The following is a 27,160-nucleotide window of genomic DNA, read 5'->3' on the forward strand; positions in this document are numbered from 1 at the left end:
TTGAAAAAAAGTCTGAACAACATATTTGTTCCATGGATAACTTTCTTTTTTTCTTTTCATAATTAACCAAGAAAGCTTCTGAAACTTTAGCTGTCTCAAAAAAAAGTATCTTTCTTTATTAAAATGAAGGTCATTATCTCCTGTGCCTTATCCCTAAGGGCACAACACTTTTGTCTTAAACTTCATACCTGTCTATTTCCAGCTCTTCTTTACTTTGAATTCTTATTACAAACTTTCCCTTTTCTACTTCCTCTGTCTTCTTTTTGCTCACCAACAACCTTGGCAAACATTCTTTTCTGCATTTTCTTTCCTTCCTCCTGGTGTATTTTTTCCATTATATCACCCCGTGATAGTTCTTTCCCTGTTTCTGGCTCACTCTATTCCACTAAGTCCTTTGATATATCATCCCGCAACCCTCCCGACTGCAAGGGTTTAGCTACAGTCCCTTCATCTCGAACTTCTCATCTCAACTCCTCGAATAGCTCCTTTTGGAACAAATCCTCTGTATCTTCAATGGATTCTTCTTTCATCTTCTTCACAAACTCTCTTTCTTCCTTTCCCTGAAAGAGTGACCGTCATCTGCCATGTTTGCATACCTTTCTTCCAGCTGTCACTGTGCTAGGAATGGGCACTTGCACTCATTAGCCGCACGCACTGAGTGCCATAATGAAAAGGCAAGCACCTGGCAAATTTTCCCTAGTTGGTATGTATGAATACCACCTTGGGTCTCTCCTGAAAAGAGCCCATTGTTGTATTCGGATTAATCTGGTCAGCAAAGTGTAAATAAGTAAATATAAAATCATAGGGAATATTATCAGAGATGTATTCTATTCCTGTTTTTCATTTGAGATCTACTGGCTATCAATTTGATCCCGGTCCTCCTGGCACTTGGAGTGAACCTCTCACATGTATACACAAGCTCTATTCATGGATAGTGCCCATTTTAAATATAGGGGATAACAACTGTAAAGAAAATGTATGATATGCAAACAGAATTTGGTCACATCTCAAGAGTATTTCTGTGATCTCAGCAGGGTTTTTAAAAAGCATTTAAAATAATATACCATTATCAAGGAAAAATGAGACACCTTGGAGTCATGCTGTCCATCAGCATTTGTGAGCAAATTTAAATATTGCAGTTTGATGTCCTTTATGCTGCCAGTAGTGAGGGAGCCTGTCATTTGGCAGAGGTCAGGTAGCATCATACTTCAGTATTTTAGTTGCACTTCAGGAGAGCATCCTTGTAATTTCCAGCTCTATCAGAAGGAAAGAGCCCGTTGTGTGGTGCATTTTGGGAATGGACTAAGTTGATTGTAGCAGAACAGATACAAAGTCAAGGTTAAATATCTTGCTAGAGCTAATTCATTTTGTGGAATAGAAAAAAATTAAAGTTAAACATTTCGTTATGGTGATGCATCATTTGACATTGCTGCCCATAGTGCTTGGATCTCTGCCTTGATACTTGCCTGGGGTGCATTTTGTGGATAATTTGCATTTTTCCCGCTGGTATGGATTTCTGCAAAGATCTATGATCCCACCCATATTCTAGAAAAACATGCTGGTAATGTAATGCTTAGTTATGCTTAGAGGTACCAAGTGTGTGTGTATATGTGTTTGAACTTGCATGTGCATACTTATGCATGCAGTTGACTGGTATTACATTCATTGCCATTTCCCACCTTACACCCATTGTTTGCAGGAATATGCTGTGACATACCCCTCTTTTGATCCTGAACAGATTGAAAGTGGATATAGTAATTAGATATGACCGGTGAAAGATGGTCACTAAAAACAGGAATGAATTTACACAGTATTTTAAAATGCAGCTCTCTGCATCAAACACAGTTTCCCCCAAGAGCACACAGGGAGCACAGTCCACTGGGACTGGACTCTGTCTCTCCATATCCCAAACAAGACTCACATTGGAGCACTGTGTCCCAGTTCCAAGTAGTCCCAGTCCCAGGTGTAGAACATGTTCCCTGTGTGCTCTTGGGGGAAATTGTGCTTGATGCAGAGAACTGCATCTGAGAATACTCTGTAAATCCATTCCTGTTTTTAGTGACCATCTCTCACAGGTGTCAGTTGTGAGGATTGAGACTCCTTAATTACTGGCCTGGGGTAAAGAGAGGCCATCATACCCCCATATTCCAGAAAAGCATGCTGGTAAGTTAATATGATGCTTAATTATGCGTAGGGGGTACCAAGTATATGTATATGGGTGTGTATGCGCTTACCCGTGCATGCAGTTGACTGGTATTACATTCAAGGTCAGTTCCTACCTTACATCCATTGTTTGCAGGAATACGCTGTGACATAACCCCTGCCCTGGATCCTGAACTGATTGAAAGTCGATATAGAAATTAGATGATGCGACACTTGCAGTGGTAATTGTTGTGGTATTTGCATATTTTCACTGCCATAAATAGTTCTTGTAATTCTTGCATTTTTTCTACTGCTGGTTATTAATGACAATAATAGTGTGGCAGTCTGTAGCTTTGTGTACTACTGTCAGCCTCTGGTCTCGCTTTTGTTGCAATAGACCTGCTAAGTGGAAGGTCAGGGTCTAACGTAAAGAACCCTACATTTTGAATCTTGTGGTTGGGTTCACCCTTGCTCTCAGTCAGCATTCAGCATCTTTTCTTCAAAGATGTGTCAGTGATTAGAAGTGGCTGTCATGTAAAATGCTGACTTCCCAAGCATGCATATCTAGTCCGTTTTTGCCACTTGCACAGTTGTTGGTAAAAGTGTACATTTGATGCTGTTTTCTTCAGAGGGCTTTGTGGCAAACAAAACTCATCTGAATCTAGTATTGGAGATTTGAAGAAAGCTCCATTGTGGATTGATGGGAGGTTTCTTCTTGTGACTGAAGGGAAAGGCCAAAGTTTTATCACTGAAGTAGTAGTTCAGAGTAATAGTTGAGGAGTAGTCCTCATAAAGGTAGGTTCTCAGCTTTCTCAGCCTACATATCTTTACAAAGAACAGGCTAATTCTTAGTTCATCACATTTTGAGTACATTCCTGTCCCCTCGGACAGTGGTGGACCAGAGGCTCGGGAGAACTCCCCCAGCTTTCACCCTGAGGGTGCATTCTGCAGATATTAGCATCATCCATGTCCCAGTTTATTGGCTCAAGCCTTGGTGGTCCAGCTTGATCCTGATGAGTGGTTCCTAAAGTTATACTTTAGGAGACCAGGGTGTACTCAGTGTCATGTCCACCTAGACCCCAGCAAAGTTGGTTGGTTCCTGTTAAAGAGAAACCATGGAGTAAGCCTAAACCAAGTTATGTAACCTAAGCATGAGATCCTTTTTCTCCCATGGTGCCTGTGGATGTAAGCTACTGCTAGATTCAGGATTAGAGCTCTCAGCTGTACATCCTATATGTCCAAATTCCTGTCCTTGTTGGACGTAGCACTAAGAAAGTGTGAAATCTACCCAGAGTTTCGGTTCAAGGTAGACCTTTTGTAGATTCTTCTTGTAGTTGCTGTAGTAAACAGCCAAGTAGGGCTGTGTAATTTGGATTAAGCAGATTCTGTAACTGGCTCTACAGGTTCAACTGTGTGCCTGCATACAATCCATGGCTGAGGTTGCCCTGCTTTGAAGGTTGGCTGAACTTCAGTATTCAGGACACACAGTTCAAAGAGAGAGAGAGTGCTCTTTAGCTAAGACTCATGGATAATAATTGTCTCCTTAGAAGCAAGCAGGTCCCTTTCATGATAAAAAGGCCATTCCCCTTTCTGTGGTCCTTCTTTTTCTAAGAGAATGAGACCTTACTGTTGCCCTAAGAGTGAAGCCTGGCATTTGGTACCCCTTTCCTTTGTGCAAGTTGGAAACCCCCAGTGGTTGTTTCTTCCAGCCCCTTCAGGGAGATCAAACTGTAGTCTGGCTGGGAGCATGCCAGTAGATTGAGCACTCTTGCAGCAAATACCAGTACTATGAAGTTAGCTTTTTTAAAAAGGTTTCAGTGACAATGGATTTTTTCTCTCCACTTTTGTTGCAACCTCAGAGTAGGTCTGGGGGTGTATTCTCACATTTGATGTATAGGGGGCCCTGTCCCCACAAAAAGACCCTAATGCTCACTGAATGTGATTTCAGCAGGTTAGTTTAGTGGTAGTAGCACTTGCTAAAGAGTTGCGACTCTGTTGACATGCATCCATGTGGCCCTGCCCCGAGGGAAGGATGAGGCACGTCTTCAGGTCTGTCTTGTTCAGGGGAGCACTGTTTTAGGAATAAGCCTTTATGAAACGCATTGTCCCACACACCCACCCACTCACACAAATACACTATCTAGTGGCCCTCTTTCTCCTCTCTCTCATATCCTTTGGTGTGATGGTTGTTGTGCAGCAGAGCACTTGATATGGGCCACACTGTCTGTGGCTTAGAGCCAGTAGAGGCTATGTCCCATTTTCAGTAGGAGAGCTGTGTACATCTCTTCTCACTTCCACAGCAGAATGAAATGGGTGTTTTCTTGGCTGTAGCATCCCTGCTTTCCATGGTGAACTCTTGGAGTATCTTAACCACATTACTTCTGCAATGGACTGAGATGGCAATCTTTGGGATCTCTTTGCAGCTTAGAATCATGGGTCTTCACAGTAGACCTACGGATTTGCTCTGAATGAGCATAATTTCTGACAGCAGATTTCTCTTCAAGGTTCTTTTAATATTGAGCCTTCCCTAGATAATGGCTGCTGCAGCCAAAGACTGGTAGGTGCAGAATTCTTGCTTGCTTCCTTATGGTGTGATCAGCTTTCATTAGCTCTTTATGTGGATCCCACCGCTGGACATTTCCCAGTAGGATTACCACACTTTTCCATGTTGCCATTTCTGACTTCACAGTTTATTGCCTTTTTAAGTGTAGATCCTTAAACTCCCCATGCCAATTGCTCTGCTCTTTCTTTTGGCAGCCTGGAGTGTAGAGCAGTCTGAGGCCTAATCTCAGTCTTACATCTGTGATCAAAAATTTAGCCATGTTCTTTGTGGTACTTAGCATGCCTGAAGGTGTGGGCATTACTCTTTATTCATAGTAGTATGTTGCAGCAGTGGCACCCCACATATCAGATTTTTCTATGGTGCTGGACCTTGGTTTTCTGTCCTTGAGTAAATTGCACCCCCTCCATTCCCACTGTACCTTGAATGGATCTTTTCTTTCCACTGTCTCTCTAATTATTGACTACAGATGTTATTTTTCTCATTGGGTGGCATTACCTATGCTATGTTTTGGTTTTGAGTCATTGCCTTTCCTGGAGGGGATCTGCTTGGAACAAACAGTAGTACTTTTGACACTTCTTGCTATGGATTGTAGCTTCTTCTGAGGCTCTTCTATGGTTAGGTTCAGCATCCAGTCCATAGTGTGTACCTTATTAACAAAAGGGGACAAGGCTATACTCCCTTGCAAGGAGTTGCTTATTTGGAATCTAGCTGTGATCATGGCCTTTATTCTGTCAACAGTTCTCATTTCTTTGAAGGAGAGTGAGCTGTCCATCACTGTGGGCTACTCCCTCGTGTCCTTTCTTGGAGTTTCTGCTTCTTTAGTGGCCATGTCTGAACCACATCTAAAGAGATAGGCCACATTGGCCAGCCATTCCACCACCAGTGAGATTACAGTCCTGCCTTTCTTCTGCATGGTACAACAAATAGAAGGGGGTTAAGGTCTTCATGTTCTTCTTCCTGTGGCTTGAATAGTCCAGTACATTTTCTTACTACTCTTTCTTTACATCTCATTGCAGAGCTCAAGGGAGAAGGTCACAGTAGAGTTTAGTTTCAGGCTCCCAGTCCCATTGTGAAGCAGAAGTTGTGTCTGCGGGTTAGCAAGAGATGTCCCTACAGGGTTTGGGCCAAAGCCAGTTTCACCTCAGGGCCTGCCTAGATCTTACATTTCATGACCTTCCCTTGCTTTGCTGGCTAGGGCGTTTGGGAGTCGGGGCCTAATTTTGCTAGGATGCCATCCACTCAGGCACCAAAGTGGAAGCAGTTCTCCATTTTGGCATAGTAGCAGCCCGTGCAATCCCAGTTGGTCAACTATTAGTGTTCTTTGAGTTTCAAATGCCTGCATTCTTGGGCTTCAGTTTTTCTGCATCTTGGTGGCTTATTGACTGGGATTCAAACCAGCTGTCAGAGCCATTAAGGAGGATCCCTGAAGTTAGTTTTAACGCATTTGTTCTTACCATATGAAAGGACCTTCTTTGGAGTGTCAGGATTATCTTGCTAACATCTCCATGTGGGGTGGCAGCCCCTCCAGCCAGCCTTTTCTCTTCAGTTTCCTGCAAGTTTAGCAAGTGTTTAGTAATGCATTGTTTTTTAGCAATGGGGGAGGGTGCCAAATCTTCACTGTTATTTCTTGATTTGCAGGAAGCTGCTTGCCAGTGGTTGGTAGAGGGATGATGGGCACAACGGGTGAGTTCCCTTATATAAGTGTGTTGCACCATGGCGTGAGCCATCAAGAATAGGAGCATCTGAAAAAAATGCTAGATTCTTATTGGTAGAAAGGATGAACCTGTTGTATTACTTAAAAAGGAGAAACCTCTCATAGGCCAACTAATACAGTAAAGACGTTTCTGTTATGCAGTACGTAGTACCAAGAAGTCACGTAGTAAAAAAAAAATGGTACTGCTGTGTAGTATGAATCTACTGTGATTGTATAATGTCTGCAAAAGATTGTGAAAAACATAGTTGTTACTGTTACCTTCTGGTTTTACAAATTATGTGTACATGCAGTGGCTGACTTTTTTGTTGTCTTACTAATTGTATTATTCTTTTTTCAGTTTGTTTGATGCTGTATACTCTCTCATCAAAAACAAAATTCACCGTTTGCCAGTTATTGACCCTGTCAGTGGAAATGCACTTTATATTCTTACTCATAAAAGAATCCTCAAATTTCTCCAACTTTTTGTAAGTAAATATTATTTATTTACATTTATTAGCAGTTTGCTGACTACAAGCACCATGCTGACCTAGTCATGATGGGAGTGTTTAAGGTGGGGATTGGTCTGCAATTAAAACAAAAATCTTGTAATAGTCTGCACAAAAATACAAAGAGTTGCATAGGCAAAACAAAATATTATTTGGGAAGTGTTTGTGATTTTGAACTGAAGACTGTGTTGTGGAACTGAAGACTGTGTTGTGGTAGCATACTGTAGTGTAGCAAACCAAAGCTGTATCTGCGGTTTTCCCTGATTCTGTGGCCTAGGATAAAGCCCTGTCAGTGACCCAGATGACGTGAGATCAATTAGCAACTCAGGTGCTGGAAAAACTGGGCAGGAGCCAATGGGAATGAGTTGCTTATGCCAGCAGGCCCATCCTGGTGGGAAGAAGGAAATGGTCCTGGTTAGACAATTGCTCCTGTGCGTCCAGGTTCACAGTGGTTGTAGTACGTGGTGATCTGGGTTTGACATTTGACAATTCCATGCTGGTGATTGCTTTCAGGGAACATGTGTGTGTGTGAACATGTACACACCATGGGGAAGAGAATACAACATTCCCTCTTGGTGATGCACTTACCAATGTCAGGCACCTGGGGTGTGGTTAGACACATGAAGAAAAAAAACCCAATGGTTGCATGCATGACAGCAATGTGATCGGTTGTTACCCATCATGAGGAGGAAAAATTAATGCTTGAGTTTGATGGTCTGTAGGGAAAGGTATAAAAGGTTTCTGTAGCATAGGTTGGTAGTTAAAATGATCTGTATTGTGTATTATTCTTTTTTCAGTTTGTTTGATGCTGTATACTCTCTCATCAAAAGCGAAATTCACCGTTTGCCAGTTATTGACCCTGAGGTTGAGGTTTACAAGGCTAGACAGGAAGGTCAAAGAGTGAACCAGTCATATGTAGTGTTAATACCAAATAGTCATTCGAAGCTAAAAATGGCCATGTGCTATTCTGTTTACATCTGAAACTATCAAGGAAAGCACTTTGGTTTAGCCACTATTCTGGTAATGCCAGTTTTGCTGGCTTATGGATTTTAAATTTAGTGTTGCACATTCTGTACCACAGATGCTAGTGTAATATCTGTTTCTGTTAAATCTAAGCTCTGTATATACACTCAAGATGCTTACAGTAATCAGTGACCAAACTGAACAGGAGATTGGCAATTACTGTTCTGAACAGTAGCTAGGAAGTTAAGAATGAGCATCCAGTCTTTCTCCTCTAAGTATTTCAAGTTTAAACTCACCGTGTTAGTAAATTGGAACAGTACCACACCCATGTTGCATAGTACAGCATGCTTCTTGAAAATTAAATAATCATGTATGTAAATACAGCGATTTCATCACTGACATCCAGTAGCGGCACAGCTTTGGTTCATGGATAAACAACAGCAAATGTTTCATATCATATTTAAACATGCACTTCTCACTGCAGCAGTGTAAAGATGTGTTTTCAAAGTATGAAGGGACTTTACTTCCAGAAATGAAATGAATAGTAGATGAGCAGAGATGTAAAATTAGCAACCCTGTCTTAACAGAATGTATATTTTTTATGCATGTTTCATGTGCTACATGTTAAGCCATAGCACCTACTTTGGCTCTTAGAAAACCTCTGTATTGCAGGGAAATGACAGCTTTCCACACTTTCTAGTGACATTTAGAAACATATAATCTGATGTTGTAAATCTTTATTCATTCCTTATTGTTAGGACTTCAGTTCCGTCCTCGGAACCAACACAGCCATTACCAAGCTCGCCCCAGCCAAAAACTCTCAGCTAAGACCTACCCACAATGCCCCTCTCATAGTCTCTCCAGATCTCATTTGCCGGGATCCTCGTCAGACGTGCCAAGCCTTTTCTCTCAAGCTAAGTGTAGCATTTTTTTGTGACTTATCTATGTCATTACCTTCTTTTAGTCAGTTTTCCCTAAATATCGTCTTTTCATCTGTAAACTCATTTACCTTTTTCTAAACCCTACCCTCTACCTTTGGTAGTTATACCATTGTTGGTACTGTCCCTCTCCCCTACCTTTGGTAGGCCCTTTCCTACCACCTTGTGGTATTTCTAAGTACCATTGTTGGTACTCCTCACTTTCTACCTGTTTAAAAAAAAAAACCCTATCTCTCTAACCTTGCTGTTGTTGTTTTTTTTAGTTGGTTAGCTTGTAGTTTAGGACTATAGTGTGTTTTTTCATGATGTCTGATAAAGTAAAACTAGGATTTAAACAGTGTGATAAGTGCGGGCGTAAGATGCCCAACTCAGACGGTCACGCCCGGTGCGTTTATTGTTTGGGTGTTGAACACGTCAATGCATCTTGTGATATTTGTTCCAGCTTCAGCAACCGTACATTGGCTGAGCGTAAGAACAAGTTGATTCTGAAGGGTATGATGAAAACTCCCTTCTCTGAGGCTCTTTCTGGGACGGTGGTCTCACCACTTCCTAGGACTAAGAAACATAAAGAGAAACATAAAGAGAAAAGGAGTCATTCGGTTCCGACATCTCCATCCTCCTCGGAACTAAGTCGACACCGGGCTTCTCCCACGCCTTCAGCACAGACTACTTCGGCACCAGGCTCAATGTCTTCTCCCTCGGTGCTGCCCTTAATTCTGACTCCAACCACTGTGCCAGCTTCGGCACCAACCTCGGTGCCGATCTTGGTTTTGGCACAGGCTCCGACTACTATTCCTGCATCGGCACCGTCCCTGGCCACGGTGCCGATGTCTTATACTGCTCCACTGACACTGACCCCGTCAGTTCCGAAGGTCGAACACCTTCCCAGAACCAGATATTCTCCCACTTATGACCCCTTTTTGGGACACCAGTGTAGTCCATTTCTTGTGAGACCTGAATCTCCTTCGGCAGCTTCCTTCAGATCCACCAGGAGTCTTTCAGAACAAGATGTAGTGAGGGTTGTGGACCAGCATTTGGCAGCTAGAGGATTACCTACCCCTGCTAGGTCTTCCTTCCCTCTTGGAATGGAAGCTTTCATGGCATATTCACCTTTATATCCTCCTTCCAGGCCCCAGAGAATTTGGTACCGATGGCCACCCCGGTGCATTCTGTCTTGGCTCCGACTGCGGAGGCTCCCCTGTCGGCACCGATTATTCTTGGCGCCATGGCTCCGTTGGAACTGGTGCACTCTCGGAGCAGAGATTGGGCTGTCAGCACCGTGGCTCCTAGTTCGATGCCTGTTTTTTTGCTGGCGCCGCATACGGACATGCCTCCCACGGCAGCTACCGGTCCTTTTGGAGCTCCTCACCTGGAGGCAGGCTCCTCAGGGTGGGGTGTGACCCGGGTTCTGAGGTTGTCCTTCTCGGTTCCGTGCTCCCATCCCTCCTTGGGCAGGCTTGCTTTCCAGGTGGTGGAGAGGGTCCTTGCCTCAACAGGCTCACAGTTGGCACCATTGGCTTCGACACCAGAACCCCCCTCTAGCATGCAGCTGTCCCAACCCCGTACTCTGGGATCCCGAGCATGGGAGCCGCAAGATCTTCCCGTGAAAGGAACCTTTTCTCTGGAGTCCTCCTCAGAAGATCCCACTAGGGAGCCACCCCGGAAGAAACTGCGCAAGAGGAAGCACCTCACTTCCCCTTAGGAATCCATCACTGAAGACACCAATTGTGATGAGAGAGAAGGGTCCCCACAGTCTCCCCTGGAAGACATCTCATTTGGAGACATTCTCGAGATCCTCAAGCAGAGGGGAGACTGGAAGCCCTCCAACCCTTCGGAGGAATCGATGTTCTTGCAGGCCCTTCCGTGCTTGGCCATCTACTTCCTGGGTAACCCCACTTGCAGATGAGCTTGTTAAACTGATTGTGCAGCATGCCTGGAAGGCCCTGGAAACATGGAACCTGTTCCCCGGAGGCCAGACAAATTTTATCCACTCCTGAAGCCCAGGCCAAATGGTCCAAGTATCTGGTAGTTGATTCCATGGTCGTGGCGGCGGCCACCAAGATGCAACTGGCAGAAGATAGTTCCACTATTCATCTCCCGAACAGGGAGTCTCGGGCTATGGACAAACTGGGGAAGTGGGCCTACACTTCAGTGACCTTTGCCATTCGATCACTGAATTTTCTGGCACACTTTACTCTCCTCCAAAGAGACCTAATCTCCGAAATGTCTGCCTCTTTGGCGGGGGTACTGCCTGACGAGGCGCGTGACACTGTTGCCTCTCGGCTGGCTACCCTGGAATCTTTCTGGAACTCCTCGATGCGCTTGATCTCTCACACCACCAAGGGGGCAGCTCGAGCAGCCGCATCAGGCATCGTCATGAGACGGCATGCCTGCATGCGTTTGTGTGGTTTTGCAGACCCCTTTAAATCTTCCTTTGTCAACGTGCCTGTTGACGAATCTTCTCATTTTGGTCCCAAAGTAAGAGAGACACTACCACGTAGTGAGAAGGACGGAAAGACCTTGTCTGCTGTGAGCATACATTTTTCCACCCCCCAGAGATCCTATTCCAGGAACCAGAGGGGAGGAAAATTGTGGTTCAAGAAGTCCGGAGGATCTTTTCGTGACACTCATGATGAGCAATCCCCCCGGGGCAGAGGGGGCAAGTCATCTGGAAGACACCCCTTTTGGGGCAGAAAGGGTCCGCAACCAGGGCGCTAGAGATTCCTTCTCCAGCCGACCCTACCAGCGCTCCTGAACAGCGGCCCAATTGCTTTCCTCTGGAAGCAGTTGGGGGTGGATTTTCCCTGCACCTACAGGCCTGGCAGCTCATAACAATGGATGCATGGGTGCAGATAATAGTATCCAGAGGCTGTCATATCCCATTCGATCTTACTCCCATACTCGTAAAATGAATCCCCGATGTTCCACCCAATCAGAGGGAGGCAGCAACCTTAGAAATAAAAAAGTTGCTAAGGAAAAGTCATCCAGCCAGTCCCACCAAACCAGAGAGGATCCGGGTTTTACTCAAGCTTCTTTTTAGTGCCAAAGAAGACAGGGGACTGGAGACAAATCCTGGATCTCAGCTTACTAAACAAATTCATAAAACTTCAAAACTTCCAGATGGTCATAGTACAGTCCATCCTCCCCTTTCTGGAGAAGGACAACTGGATGTGCTCTATAGACCTCCAGGATGCATATTACCACATAAAGATGGACAAACACTCCTGGGGATTTCTCCGCTTCTGGTTGTGAGGCAATCACTTATCAGTTCAGGGTACTGCCCTTTGGTCTCTCGACAGCTCCCAGAGTGTTCACCAAATGTATGGTAGTCGTAGTAGTTCATCTTCGACTACAAGGATTCCAGGTGTTTCCATATTTAGACAATTGGCTACTTACCGCCACAACCAGAAATCTTCTCATTCTCAGTCTCTCTTATACTCAAGGCCTTGTTCTTCGCTTAGGTATTATGATCAACATGGACAAATCACAAGTGTTTCCAACAAGAGCACTGGAATTCATTGAAGCGATCTTCGACATAACATTCTGTCAAGCTTCTCTTCCTCTTCACAGGCTCTCAAAAATAAGAAGCCAGATCCAGGTCCTCCTTCCACAGACATTTGTACCAGCACGCCTTGTACTACAGCTATTGGGATATATGGCAGCAACCATTACCTTAGTTCCACTGGTGAGGTTGCACATGAGACTACTACAGTGGCTCCTTTTATCACAATGGTCGATCTTAACCCACCCATGTGACAACATGATACACCCTACAAACCTTTGCAAGAAAGATATGTTTTGGTGGATGAAGCCAGAATCAAATCTTTGGTGTCGACCGTTCTGCCTTCACCAGCCCAGGGCCACGGTGACCACAGACGTTTCCCTGTTGGGGGGGTATTTCCAGGAAAAGACGGTCCACGGCACCTGGTCCCCCATATAGGCCAATTTGCACATAAATGTCCTGGAATTGAGGGCAGTTCTCTTAGCGTTGCAAGCGTTCCACACATCCCATCCTTCCGGGACCATTGCAATTCAGTCGGGCAACATGTCAGTTGTCTGGTGCATCAACAAACAAGCCAGAAGCAGGTCTTACCCCCTGTGTCGGGAGGCCATGAGAATTTGGCACTGGGCAATGGCTTCCAATCGCTTTCTCATAGCAATGCACATTCCTGGGAGTTCCAGTCTTATTGCAGACAATCTGAGCAGGAACATTCTAATGCCTCACGAGTGGTCCCTCAGCCCTGTAATAGCGGACCAGATCTTCTGCCATTGGGACAGGCCTTGCTTCCCCCCTAAAAACAAATGCAGAAGCTACTTTGCCCTGATCCCCAGTCAGTGGGAGTCAATGAGGGATGCTCTGATGCACGATTAGCCCCTGGGTCTACTGTATGCCTTTCCCCCCATCCCAAAATTCCTCCAGAAAGCTCAAAGGTTGAGAAGCAGAGTGCTCCTCATTGCCCCTTATTGGCCCCGTCAAGTCTGGTTCCCCTTCCTATGGCCTCCTCTGATTCACAGCCCGTGGATTCTGGATCAATCCCAAGGTCTGCTATCCCATCCTCAGGTACTGATTCACCCCAATCTCCACAGTCTCAAGCTCACAGCTTGGTTTCTCCACTTCCAATGATTGCCAGGCTACCTGATATTTCATCTCCTGCTCGTGAGATTCTTCTGACTTCACACAAGCCTTCCACCAGGAAAAATTATTATAGTAAGTGGTCTAGGTTCTCTACATGGGCCAAAGATCATAACATAGACCCCTTTTCCATACTTATTCATAAGATCCTACAATACTTGACTACCCTATTTACACGCAGGAGCTTCAGCATCGACAATTACTGTACATTAAGCAGCTATTGCAAATTTTCACAATGAATTTGATAATTCTTCTATTATGTCACACCGACTGTGAAAAACATTTTTGAAAGGAGTATGACATGTTAAACCTCCTGTCAAGCCTCCTATAGAGCCTTGGGACTTGGTGTTGGTGCTTCAGTTGTTAACAAGTCCTCATTTCGAGCCTTCTAACTCATTTGATATGAAATTTTTGTCTTGGAAGAATCTACTTCTAGTAGCCCTTACCTCAGTGAGAAGAGTATCTGAGTTACAGGCCTTGAGTGCCAAGAGACCTTACTTGAGTTTTCATAGGGAAAGAGTGTATCTAAGTACTGACCGTTTCTTTTTGCCCAAGGTCATTTCTGGGTTTTCCATTAACCAGTCTATTGACCTGCCGGTTTTCTTCCCTCATCATTCAAATAGAGGGGAATACCTTTTGCATACCCTCGATGTTCATTGGCAACTTCATTTCTACTTGGACAAAACTAAATCTTTCAGAAAAACGGATCAATTGTTTGTGGCCTTTGCAGAACCCAGATTGGGTAGACCTGTCTCCAAAATTACTTTTATCTTCTTGGCTCAGAAACGCCATTACTTTCATCTACCATCAGAACAAAGTGCCTTTACCTTCCAGAATAAAGGCTCACTCTACTAGATCGATAGCTACTTCTGTGGCCTTTCATTCCAGAGCCTCTATGGATGATATCTGCGCAGCAGCCACTTGGGCAAGACCTCATACCTTTATCACTCATTACAAATTGGATTTGGCCTCCAGGGGACGAGCATCTTTTGGCTCTATGGTGCTCAGGAATGTCTTTCCTTAGAGCCACCCAGGACTCAAGTAGCTGGGGACTCGGTTCTAACAGTAAGGAATGAGTAAAGATTTACAGCATCAGATAAATAAAGAAGTTATGTCTTAACGTTCCATCTCTGTTGTAGATCTTTATTCATTCATTACTTCCCACCCTCCTTCCCCCTGCCTGAACTCCTGGTGGACTTTAGGATTTCCTTGCCAGTTAAGGTATTTGTTCAGACAGAGCTTCCTACTGTCTCTCTTATTACTTCTGTACTATAGTGGTGGGCAAACTCGATCTGAAGAGACTATGAGGAGCATTGTGGGTAGGTCTTAGTTAAGAGTTTTTGGCTGGCGCAAGCTTGATAATGACCGTATCTGTTCCGAGGACGGAACCGAAGTCCTAACAGTAATGAATGAATAAAGATCTACAACATAGATGGAACATTATGGTAAGACATGGGTTCGTAGGTAGGTACTAGGCTATCGGCCCTGGGGCCTATACAAGCCCAGCCAATAAGGTACCCTGGCTTTTGCCACCCAAGAAAATTATTTTCCTGTGCCACTGTCGAGCAGAGCCACAGAGGTGATCCCCAGGGTGAATTTCCTATTTCCCATCCAATCATCAAGATTTTTCTTGAAGAGTGCTAATGAGGAGCTTTGTTTGATATAGATAGGTAGTTTATTCCAGAGTATGGGAAGTCTCTGGAACAGAAATCTATCCCTTCAGCATGTTCTGTTTATTGTGGTAACAAGGTTTAGGTCCCTAGAGCATGTAGGTTAGAGGGATTGGGATTTCTTTAAGTGGAGCATGTCCAACAGCTCTGGGTTTGACATAGCTTTGTATGTTAGGCAGAGATCACCTCTGAGTAGGCGATATGCGACGGAGTAAAGCTGGAGTTTTTTGAGACAGTGTGCGTAGGGCATCTGTTTGAGGCCGGTAATCCTGTTTGTGAGGTTTTTCTGCAGCCTTTGCAGTTGTAGATGTCTTCTGAGGTACATACCAAAAGGGACGTTGTACTCTATAATGGGTCTAATGAGTGATGAGTAGTGGGGAACAATGACCTCTTTTTTTCTGGATGAGAAACATTTTGTGATGAGGTGTGCCACGTAGAAGGATTTCCTGACTATTGTGCCGATGTGATTATCAAAGGTGAGACTACTGTCCATCTTCTACTGTCTACCATAACTTCTTTTTTGTAAAATGTTGATGCTCTGTAATCTGCAAAGATTTAATTATGCTTTGATCTACCATTCTTTGGTTTGATCACAAACTGCCTACCCATTTTGTGGATACTGTGAGTTTCACTTGCAAAATACAAACTGCCATTACTTTTAACCTACACATTTTGAAAATCAGTATTATACTTGTAAATCGTTTCTACAGAGAGGCAGGTCTCAGTGGCCCTCAAAACTCTATTCTCCCACACTCCTGCTAATTAATCTGTTATGTCCTTACTTTCTGCTAATCTGCACTAATCTTGGGTTTAGTAGTGTCATTGCCTCACTCACAGTGTGTAATTGTGACCAAGAGAAAAGTGTGTCTGTGTGTGTGTGTCTGTGTGTGTCTGTCTGTGTGTGTCTGTCTGTGAGTGAGTGTGTGTGTGTGTGTTTGTAGGTAATAAGCTATTGGTCCTAGGGCCTATATAAGCCTATCCATAAAGGTACCCTGACTTTCGCCACCCAAGAAAATTATTTTCATGTGCTCCTGTCGAGCAGAGCCACAGAGGTGATCCCCGGGGTGAATTTCCTATTTCCCATCCAATCATCAAGAGTTTTCCTGAAGACTGCTATTGAGAAGCATTGTTTGATATAGATAGATAGGTAGTTTGTTCCAGAGTATGGGAAGTCTCTGGAACAGAAATCTATCCCTTCAGCATGTTCTGTTTATTGTGGTAACAAGGTTTAGGTCCCTAGAGCATGTAGGTTAGAGGGATTGGGATTTCTTTAAGTGGAGCATGTCCAACAGCTCTGGGTTTGACATAGCTTTGTATGTTAGGCAGAGATCACCTCTGAGTAGGCGATATGCGACGGAGTAAAGCTGGAGTTTTTTGAGACAGTGTGCGTAGGGCATCTGTTTGAGGCCGGTAATCCTGTTTGTGAGGTTTTTCTGCAGCCTTTGCAGTTGTAGATGTCTTCTGAGGTACATACCAAAAGGGACGTTGTACTCTATAATGGGTCTAATGAGTGATGAGTAGAGGGGAACAATGACCTCTTTTTTTCTGGATGAGAAACATTTTGTGATGAGGTGTGCCACGTAGAAGGATTTCCTGACTATTGTGCCGATGTGATTATCAAAGGTGAGACTACTGTCCATCTTCTACTGTCTACCATAACTTCTTTTTTGTAAAATGTTGATGCTCTGTAATCTGCAAAGATTTAATTATGCTTTGATCTACCATTCTTTGGTTTGATCACAAACTGCCTACCCATTTTGTGGATACTGTGAGTTTCACTTGCAAAATACAAACTGCCATTACTTTTAACCTACACATTTTGAAAATCAGTATTATACTTGTAAATCGTTTCTACAGAGAGGCAGGTCTCAGTGGCCCTCAAAACTATTCTCCCACACTCCTGCTAATTAATCTGTTATGTCCTTACTTTCTGCTAATCTGCACTAATCTTGGGTTTAGTAGTGTCATTGCCTCACTCACAGTGTGTAATTGTGACCAAGAGAAAAGTGTGTCTGTGTGTGTGTGTCTGTGTGTGTCTGTGTGTGTCTGTGTGTCTGTCTGTGAGTGAGTGTGTGTGTGTGTGTTTGTAGGTAATAAGCTATTGGTCCTAGGGCCTATATAAGCCTATCCATAAAGGTACCCTGACTTTCGCCACCCAAGAAAATTATTTTCATGTGCTCCTGTCGAGCAGAGCCACAGAGGTGATCCCCGGGGTGAATTTCCTATTTCCCATCCAATCATCAAGAGTTTTCCTGAAGACTGCTATTGAGAAGCATTGTTTGATATAGATAGGTAGTTTGTTCCAGAGTATGGGAAGTGTCTGGGACAGGAATCTATCCTTCCAGCATATTCTGTTTATTGTAGTGACAAGGTTTAGATCCCTAAAGCATGTAGCCGGAGGGATTGGGATTTCTTTAAGTGGAGCATGTCCAACAGCTCTGGGTTTGACATAGCTTTGTATGTTAGGCCGAGATTGCCTCTGAGTAGGCGATATGCAACGTAGTAATGCTGGAATTTTTGAGACGGTCTGCATAGGGCATCTGTTTGACGCCAGTAATCCTCTTTGTCAGGTATTTCTGTGGCCTTTCCAGTTGTTGTAGATGTCTTGTGAGGTACATACCAAAAGGGGCGTTGTATTGTGTAATGGGTCTAATGAGTGACGAGTAGAGGGGAACAATGACCTCTTTTTTTCCTGGATGAGAAACCTTTTGTGATGAGGTGTGCCACGTAGAAGGATTTCCTGACTACTGTGGCATTGTGATTATCAAAGGAGAGATTACTGTCTACCTGTGTCCCAAGGTCTCTTATCACACTTTTGGTGTTAAGTAGACTACCACCTATGTGGTAGTTCATGGGTACAGAGTTTTTACTGAAGGGGATGACAATGCACTTTTTGGCACTGAGCTTGAGGCCATGGCTTTGACACCAGGCATCTGTCTCCATGAGGCCCTTTTGTAGGATGTCCACATCGTTAGGCGTTCCGATTATGGCTCCTAGTTCAGTCATCTGCGAACTTCGTTAGCCAGAGACCTTCTGTATTAGTCTGTACTTCAGAAAAGTTGATACCAAACAGGAGAGGACCCAGGACATAACCCTGTGGTACTCCACTTGTCAATGGTCTGAAGTCAGATTTGGAGTCTGTTACTTTCACAGTGTGGGTTCTGTCAGTGAACCAGTTGGCAACCCATCTTGTGACACAGGGATTTATACCTAGTTTACTGAGTTTATCTGTGATTCCAGAGTGGGGGATGGTGTCAGAAGCCTTGGCGAGATCTAGAGAGACTGTGTGAACCACCTTATCCTCATCTACGTCTTTGGTGACTGCTTCAAAGAAATCTGTTAGGTTTAGGAGAGATGATCTGCCTTTTACAAACCCGAACTGGGTGGGGTCCAGAGTTTGGAGATTACCAATGTCTTTGTGTACAAGATCCATGATGATACGTTCCATGGCCTTGCAGATCAGGCTCATTAGGCTAATGGGGCGGTAGTTCCCAGGGTCCATGGTGGCTCTCCCTTTGTGGAGTGGGATAACAGTTGCTGTGCACCATTCAGTGGGCACAAAGCCTGAGGTGAGGCTATGATTGAACATGGTGCTTAGGTGGGGTGCCAGTTCATTCTGCAGTTTGTGTAGAACGCAGCCTGGGATGTTGACAGGTCCCATGGATGCTGTGTTCTTGGCTTTGGAGAGTGTGGTTTTTGCCTGTGCAGCCATGATTACAGGAACTTTGCATTCTTCCGGTATAGAGATGGGCCCTTTAGGGGGTGAGAGGGGGGTAAGGTTAGCACTGAATCTATCTGCCAGGATGTTGGCAATATCAGTTGGTTCTGTATATTTAGTGCCATTGTGCTGTAACTCAGAGAAGATCGGAGTGCTGCCATTGAAATTCTTGACATAGCTATAGAATGCTTTGTGGTTGTCTTTAGAATCAGTGGCGATTTTGTTTTCGTAACTAGCTTTGGAGAATTTTATGAGGGATGTCAGCTTCTTACTGAGGCTGACCAGGGATTTCCTCCAATCATGGGATTTTACTCTTTTTTGCAACAGTTTCTTTCTTCTGTTGTAGAGTTTGTTTATGGCAGGGGACCACCAGATTTGCTTCCTTTTTTTTTTTTTGGAGGATAGCATCTTGGTTCTGTTAGGGATAGCATGGTCCATGCACTCGTGTAAGTGCTTATAAAGTGCATTTGTGTAGGATTCAGCAGTCACACCTCTATTGTCTGTCTGCATGGGTGTCGTGAAGTTTGCCATTTCTGTTTTAAGAAGTGTGAAGTTGGTTTTGGAGAATATTTTTACAGTGGTTTCCCTTTTGGGGGGTGGGGGTGGGATGTGGATGTCTAGGGCGATTAGCTTGTGGTCGGATCTGACCAACGAGGAATTGACCTCTGGTGTGGAACACCGGTCGCCCATGTTGGTAATGACCAGGTCTAGGATATTGCTGCCCCTGGTGGGGGTGTGGATAAGTTGATCCAAGGCATTGAAATTTATGAATTCCAGAAAAGTTGAGCAAAAGAGTTGGTACATGAGTAGTTTTCCCAGTTAATGGAGGGGTAGTTGAAATCGCCCATTATTAGGGTGTTGAGTTGTACCCCAATATTTTCCAGTCTATCAAGAATTGAGGAGTGGGAATCCTGGGGTGTGGTGGAGGAGCTGTATCAAGTTACAGTTTGGATTGCGGTCTTGCCCAGAGTTAGTTGCACTTGGATAATCTCGGATGCATTATGCTGAGCAACTAGCCTGGAGGTGTGGATATCCTTAATGAATATGGACAAGCCTCCACCTTCAGTGTTTCGGTCCAGGTTAGGTGGCCGAAAGATGTGGTATGAATTATAGCCTGGTAATGCAGTGGTACTCTCTGGAGCCTTGAACCAGGTCTCTGTCATTGCACAGATGTCGAGGTTCTCCATTTTAAGGAGTGTCTTGTGTGAATGCATTTTGAGGTTTAGACTTCTAGCATTGAGTAGCATTACCCTCAGATTTTGCTTGCTTGTACCTATTAAGGTGGTGAATTTGTCATTTGAACCTTGCCTAAAAAAGGTACTATAGGGGTGGCAAGAGCCTTAGCCAGTATCCAGAATCCTAAGGGTGACAGGTGCAAGCCATCTGTAGCAAACCATCATGGCCTGTCGATCATGACATCCCAGGCAGACAGATACTGGATCCCTTTAGATTGACGCCAGAAGCTTGGCCAATTATTGAAGTCAATCATTTTGTCCTTGTACTGCAGTATCATTCTGGGTGAAAGCAGGATGCTACTCAGGGCTAGGGTCATACCTGCCTGGGCTACAAGATCGGAGAGCTCCTCCATAAATAAATATATAAATGTCACGCAAAATAAGTAATATAGATTGTGTGTGTGTGTGTGTGTGTGTGTGTGTGTGTGTGTGTGTGTGTGTGTGTGTGTGTGTGTATATATATATATATATATATATGTCACGCGAAATAAGTAATATAGATGTGTGTATGCGTGCGCATGCGTATCAACAGTACATAAACGGATTGTGTATTCCACCAAGTCATGCATGGATAACAATGAAGAAACCTGTCCACTTCAGCAGTGTTGGGTGTAAAATATGAGCACTTTTATTAACCAAAACAGTTTACTGGAACAAAAAAAATGGTTTCATCTGTTAAGAGCTTCTTTAGTAGAATAACTGTATAACCTGCCAATTTATAAAGATGAAAAAAATCAACTATGTGACAGCATTCTTATTGATCATATGATACACGCATTCAGAACCAAAGTTTTAAAGATAGGTTATGAAATTAAATATCTTACTGTTGGATTAAATTAAGTGAAGTAAAAATCTACTTAAGTACATTTGACCAGTCTCTAGAATATATATAAAAATGAGAAGCAATAAATAATTTTGTTTTGTATTTTTTTCCCATCTTACTCACATGTTGATCCATTAAGCCAGCTGGACAGAACTGTTCCTTTTCAATGGTTACCTAGGACTGCTTTCTGGTTAAGTGATTTGCTCAGAGTCTGTAGGCAAACAAAGGTGGAAGGAATTAAATCCTGCACATAGGGCACAAGAAGCAAGTCATTAACAGCTCAGAGCTTTAGTTATCTGCACTATCAGTAAATCTGTTGTACAGTATGTTAAATCTAAACCAAAGTACTGATTCTTTAATCCCAGTTTATGCAGTTCAGAATTGCTCATTCATCCCCAGTTTAAATAAAGGACCAGTACTGATCATCCATTCCCTTTCTCTTTTGATTGTCTGTTTATTAGGTGTTTCACTTAAGCATGACATTGTTATCCCCTTTAAAAATGATCTTAACATGTAGGATTGTTTATGTAGTACGCTGCTCTCATGGCGACATCTCATAAGTTCATAGGACGTTAACAGGCTAACTGCTCTAGAGCCCTTACAAAGCCTATCCATATTTATCCAGAGCTGCCCCAATTGTCAGTGGTTTGGTGAGTGAAGTTTGCAGAGGTAAGGGTCTTATGTCACTGTAGTGTTGATCAATGCTATCCTTCCAACATCCTTGTTGTTTGACCAGCATAAAAGGAGCCACATGTGCAAGTTGCTTGATAAACCACCCAGTGTGTGAAGGGAAAGTAATGAGTTATATCTTAGGAGTCCTTCCAGTGTTGATTGTTGTGAAATGGGTACATTACAGATTACTTGCTAGCACTCTGTGCAATGTCCATGTGTTTTGCATCCCTTAAACTTGTCCTACCGAGGCTCACTATCTCCAGACACCCTCTTGTGGTAACTAAAATATTAAGCCAAGCTCCTGCCTCTCTGGTTACTGAATTTGTGTTCATGTGTTAAAAAGTGTGCCCACGATATTGTGACCATACAACATGTGATTGTTTACCTCTATGTGTGTAAGCCTTCTCTGTTTTATAAACTTCAATCCTGAATACTTCCAATAATTTAGGAGGCCTGGATTATTTTTAATTCCTTTTGCGGTGTTAAAAAAAAGACAACAGTCCTAATTTGTATTTAGTTCAGGCAGGCCAAGGGGAAAAATACATTGTTAAAGAAAGTGGATGTAGGTGGTCCAGGTCTTCCATTAACTCTGTTTTAAACTGATCCAGTGCCATGCACTGCAATAATAATTGGATTCAGTCACCATTTTCTCTGGAATTACATTGCCAGCAGTTTAAAAGGAAAACTTGGAATATATGCTGCAATAATCTTGGGATGTAGAAGTGCCTACAATTTGTGACATATCAGGACATTAAAGAAAACTGATCCCAAATTTCTTGATCAAATGGGACATGAAGTTGCTCTTTCCTTGTCCTGATTAATCCAGTCATAAGATCTCTCTCTAAATAGAATGGTTTCCTGTAAATTCTACTGTTTGTGTGAATCTGAGCTGAGATGTTCCCTCCTGTTCCTAAAGCAAAAGTGTTGCAGCAAGGTTGATCTTTTTTGGGAACAGTCAGATGGATCATGTCCTTCAGTCTGCTGACTGAAAAATGGCAATGGAGAAATTCCTTCCCTCTAGTACTTCAGACTTTCTAAATTTAGTTCCTTGTTATGCAACCCTCTGTTGTCAAAACTTGATCTGTTTTAACCAGTCTTTCAGTTAGCAGTCACAGGCAAGGGGTGGCCTCATTACACACTTTTTTTATGCGGGGGGTGCCAACTACTCATCATTCCATTTTGCCATACCTATATAGTGCCTTTTTATTATCATAGTGTATCGTTGAAGGTTGGGCGTCGAGCTGGCACCTCGGCACCCATAAAAAATGTACTGCCAATCATTAGTGGACCGGAGTTCTGCTGTGGCGACCCCTAACCGGGAAAAGCCAAAAGAAGAAGTGTATTGTACCAGTTCGTGATAACTCCTGACCGTATTCAGTCTTGCTGTGTTGATAGTGAGCAATGAAACAGTGCATTCTAATGATTTTGGTAAAGACACTGTATTGTGCTATGTGTACCACTAAAGAAACTGAACAGTTTGGAGGGTTTAGGATTAAGTTGGTTAAACTTTTTTTGATCCCTCTTGCACTGATGTTTGGTTTCCCTAGGTGCCACCTCTAGTCCACATAGCACATTTACTTCTACTTAGGAGATTTAGGAGTGAGAGATGAGCTGTGGTTCCTGGAACTGTTGCATTCGGATATAGTGAGTTTGTATTGCCCTGCCAGTCTCTCTCTTTTCCCTCCTTTTTACAAGACTAGATGTCAAGGGATTGCCAGCATGTGGTTCATCTCCATATGCTCTTCTTTTTTTTACACTTGAGTTGCTTGTCGAGCCTGGAGTCACTTGACTTTGCCAAACTGCATATCAGACTCCTAATGACTTCTCCCAGAAAGGATGAGACAACAATCAGCTGCTCATTGCCTACCTAGTGTCTACCTATATGGCATTTTGAACATCTGTGTAGCTGATTGAACTCTTCACTTTGCACTTTTGGGTTATGCTACACTTTTGTTCTTAATTTATGTAAGTGATACTGTAGAGGACCATGAATGTAATATACGTGTGTGTGTGTGTGTGTGTGTGTGTGTGTGTGTGTGTGTGTGTGTGTGTGTGTGTGTGTGTGTGTGTGTGTGTGTGTGTGTGTGTGTGTGTATATATATATATATATATATATATATATATATATATATATATATATATATATATATGTGTGTATATATATATATGTGTGTATATATATATATATATATATATATATATATGTATGTATATATATATATATATATATATGTATGTATATATATATATATATATATATATATATATGTATATATATATATATATATGTATGCATATATATATTTATACACACACACACGCACACATATACTTTTTTTGTAAGCAGAAACACTGGTTTTGATGGCAGATGAAGACCACTTTGTTCAGCTAGTCCTACCCATTTCTCTCTGTTTTGGATAAGCTGCCAGATCCTGCTTACCAAACAACGTGTTTCTTCTCATCCCTCTTGGGAATTGATTTTATGTTTGTCCCAAGCAGTCGCAAATTATTTTACTGTTGTTGACAGTATTACTGCTGTATTGGGAGAGTTGTTTTCCACTTATTACTTTTTCCACGAACTATTTTTTTTTCTTATGATCTCTCCTGAATCATCTGTTAGGTGTCTTCAGTTTGCATCCCATGCTGTCACACTTTTTTTTGTAAGGTGGTGGAGTGACAGTCTGAAAATTTGAACCTGGTGATACCTGTAAGATATTTCAACTGTATTCCGTCTTCCTTCAGAATTATGTATGTTTATAGTATCTTCCTGTAGGCCTTAAGATACAGATGGGGTAAGTTTGTTCCCCTTATTTGAACTGTTTGTGCCTGACCTACATCCTAAGAATGGTGAGATTTTTTTGAACTGCACACAGTATTCATTTGTGCTCATCTGCAGTGATTATTCCTTTAAAATGAAGGCAAAAATCAGTAGTAAGAATTTTAATCAGAATAAAAATAGAGGGAAAAAGTAGTAGAGAGCTCTGGATAATCTCTTGGTGTGCGTATATTTTGAAGGGCATATAACAGATGGGTTCATTTCATTGGCACAGAGGTAGACTTGTTGGTCTTCGCGGTAGACAACCTTTGTTCAGGAAAGTGAGAATCAGAAGCTCTTTAAGTAATTGTCACATAGAAACCTAAGGGTATATACAGGTGCTTGAGTAGAAATTCAAATGTGCAGCTTTCTGAGCTGTTGCTGTATACTCTAGTTGTAGTCATTGTTGGTGGTAACCACTAAAATTACAGGAACTAGCATTTTTATTGTCATTTTTTTTCTTTAGTAGTCCTGATAAATCTATAGTTTTCTCATTAAAAGGGAGGGGTCCATTAGGCATCTCCATCTGTTGATTATAAGCCTTCCATTGTTAAATTATGGTACTTAGCCGCACTGGTACTGAATATACATACAGGTAGTTAGTTCCATTACGGATGTGCTCTAGCCCCTTCTAAGGAACCTTGCTTCACAAAGTTTTAAGGGATATTGAATTGTTCTGTATAAATTTAGAATGCCTATATTACAGTGTATATTGTCTTTTCCTAAAGATGAGCTTTGAAGATGTCTATGAAATGCATCAACTTATTTTGATGAAGGTGGCTTTTTTGTAATGTGAGGATGTAGTGCCCCCCTGTGGTAGCTTTTATATGTATCAACTGCTGCTTTATAACCACACTTTGAATTCTTGCTTGCCATTGACTGCAAATTGTGAGTTTTGACAGTGTGCGTTTAGCTGGAGAGTAGTTAACCTTATTTTTCGGTGGTGGTTGCAAATTAAAAACTAATTTATTTTCAAGCAATATGGCCACCATAGTTTTTCATTTTTTTTGTAAGAACAAATGTATTAAATGCAAATTCCAGGAAGTGGGTCTGATAGTCACTGGCATATGTTATGGGCAGTGAACCTGTTTGTAACTTGTTTGTGCTAAACAAAATGCATTACAAATAACTGCATGCAGTTGTTTGTGTAGAATATTTAGTTGTCTTTTTCTGTTTTATTTTTCCCCCGTAGTTCCTAAAAGAGAAAGTGAAACGTCTAATAGTTAGGCTTGTATAAGTTGAAAGTATAAAGATGTTGCTTGGTTATGCAACAGAAGATAAAATAAACTTAATTTCCTGATATATGAGCTCTTTGGCAAACAATCACCACCTTTTATGTTTAGTGTGTTCTGATTATTTTCTGTTTTTCTCTCAAATTTACACTGCAGACTGTAGTTAATGTAATTTACTATGTTTGCAAATGTTTATTAACCATTTGTAAAGAAATGATGTCCTGACTGAAATCACTGTTGCAGTATTCCTGATAGATGGGGTGTCACCACTGATGTCTAGCTGGAGTACCAAAGCTTTACTTTCCCAAGGTTGAATATCTGACGCATGATCTCAGCTCGTATGTATTGGGGTATAAAGACGGATGTACAAGTGTAGGTTCACCGACTGTCTTGCCACCAGTCTGAACACAGGGTGTGCATCCATTAGACTGATTGTTGTTTGGTCAATGGTATCTGTGCTTCAATCATTTATTCATTTAAGTGCCCTTTTGGGAACCTTCCTTATGCTGTTTTGTTAAAAGTTGTTAGATGTCAGCTAGGAGGGATAAGTGCTAGTGTGGTAAGCAGATTCTGTAGAAGAACTTGCATACAAAGTGTCTTTTTTGCCTAGGCTTGGAACACAATCACAAATCTTACTGTCTGTCAAAAGTTCATTACCAAAATCATGCAGTTGAGTCTTTCCGCTCTTAACACCTTTCTAGAGACCCAGCATCTTAAATGCTTGGCCGAGTCCAAGATGGCTGATTTTGCATTCTCAGACATACCTCTGCCCTCAAAGAAAAAGCTAAAGAAGCCTCAAATGGATCTGTAGTCCAACATTTCTAACTCCAACATACACACTAAGGTTCCAGAACCCAAAGTTACCTCTCAGTTGCCCACTGCTGAGACCATCAGAGGCCAGTATGGCTCCTAATGCATTACAGACTGCTGATACAGCTGATAAACGAAGACTCATCATTTCTGAGGGACCTCATGTCATCCTTCTAATTTTAGTTATGGAAGAGATCACAGGCTTTCTAGGCTTCCATACCTCTGCGTCTCATCCAAGCAGACATCAGACCTTAAAAAGCAGATGACTAGGTATGTGGTCTCTCCCTCAGCAGCTAGGGAAAATGAGTGGATAGGTTTATCCCAGGGGTTGTTCAAAGTATTATGGGTCTCCACAACCGCAGGCTACTCCATAAAAACCTACCCTGGTTTTCTGCCCTTAAGAAGAACAAGACTGTGATTCTGACCATTCTGTAGACTGTTCCTCTCAGCTGCATTCTCTAGGACAAATATCTTCCACTGAAGAGGACTCCCTCACACCAGATTCCCCTAGCTAGGAAGCTCCCTTTGTAGAGAATATACAGAACTTGATGAAACACTTTGGATGGCAATCCATGCAGATTTCTGATGATCAGAAGAGATATTACAGCCTCTTGGAGCTGGGACCCTGAGCCTTCTCCAGTAATGCCTGTCCTTGAGGCCTTTAGGGTGCCTTTCAGTCCACCTCTTTTGCACCTGATTCTGAACCACCAGCTCCTAAAAGACCAGACAGGTTTTATAAGGTGATGA

At 42.7% G+C, this 27,160-nt stretch overlaps 1 protein-coding gene across 1 annotated transcript in view; it reads left to right on the forward strand.

Annotated features, from left to right (window-relative positions):
- Window positions 1–27,160, forward strand: part of PRKAG2 (protein kinase AMP-activated non-catalytic subunit gamma 2) — a 3,182,689-nt gene that overhangs the window by 2,777,757 nt on the left and 377,772 nt on the right. The window contains 1 exon segment of the mRNA XM_044066896.1: window positions 6,757–6,883. Coding sequence (XP_043922831.1) covers window positions 6,757–6,883 — 127 coding nt within the window.

This window comes from Protopterus annectens, chromosome 3.part1 (genome assembly GCF_019279795.1).
Source record: "Protopterus annectens isolate FY-2018-M chromosome 3.part1, PAN1.0, whole genome shotgun sequence".
NCBI classification, from domain to species: domain Eukaryota; kingdom Metazoa; phylum Chordata; order Ceratodontiformes; family Protopteridae; genus Protopterus; species Protopterus annectens.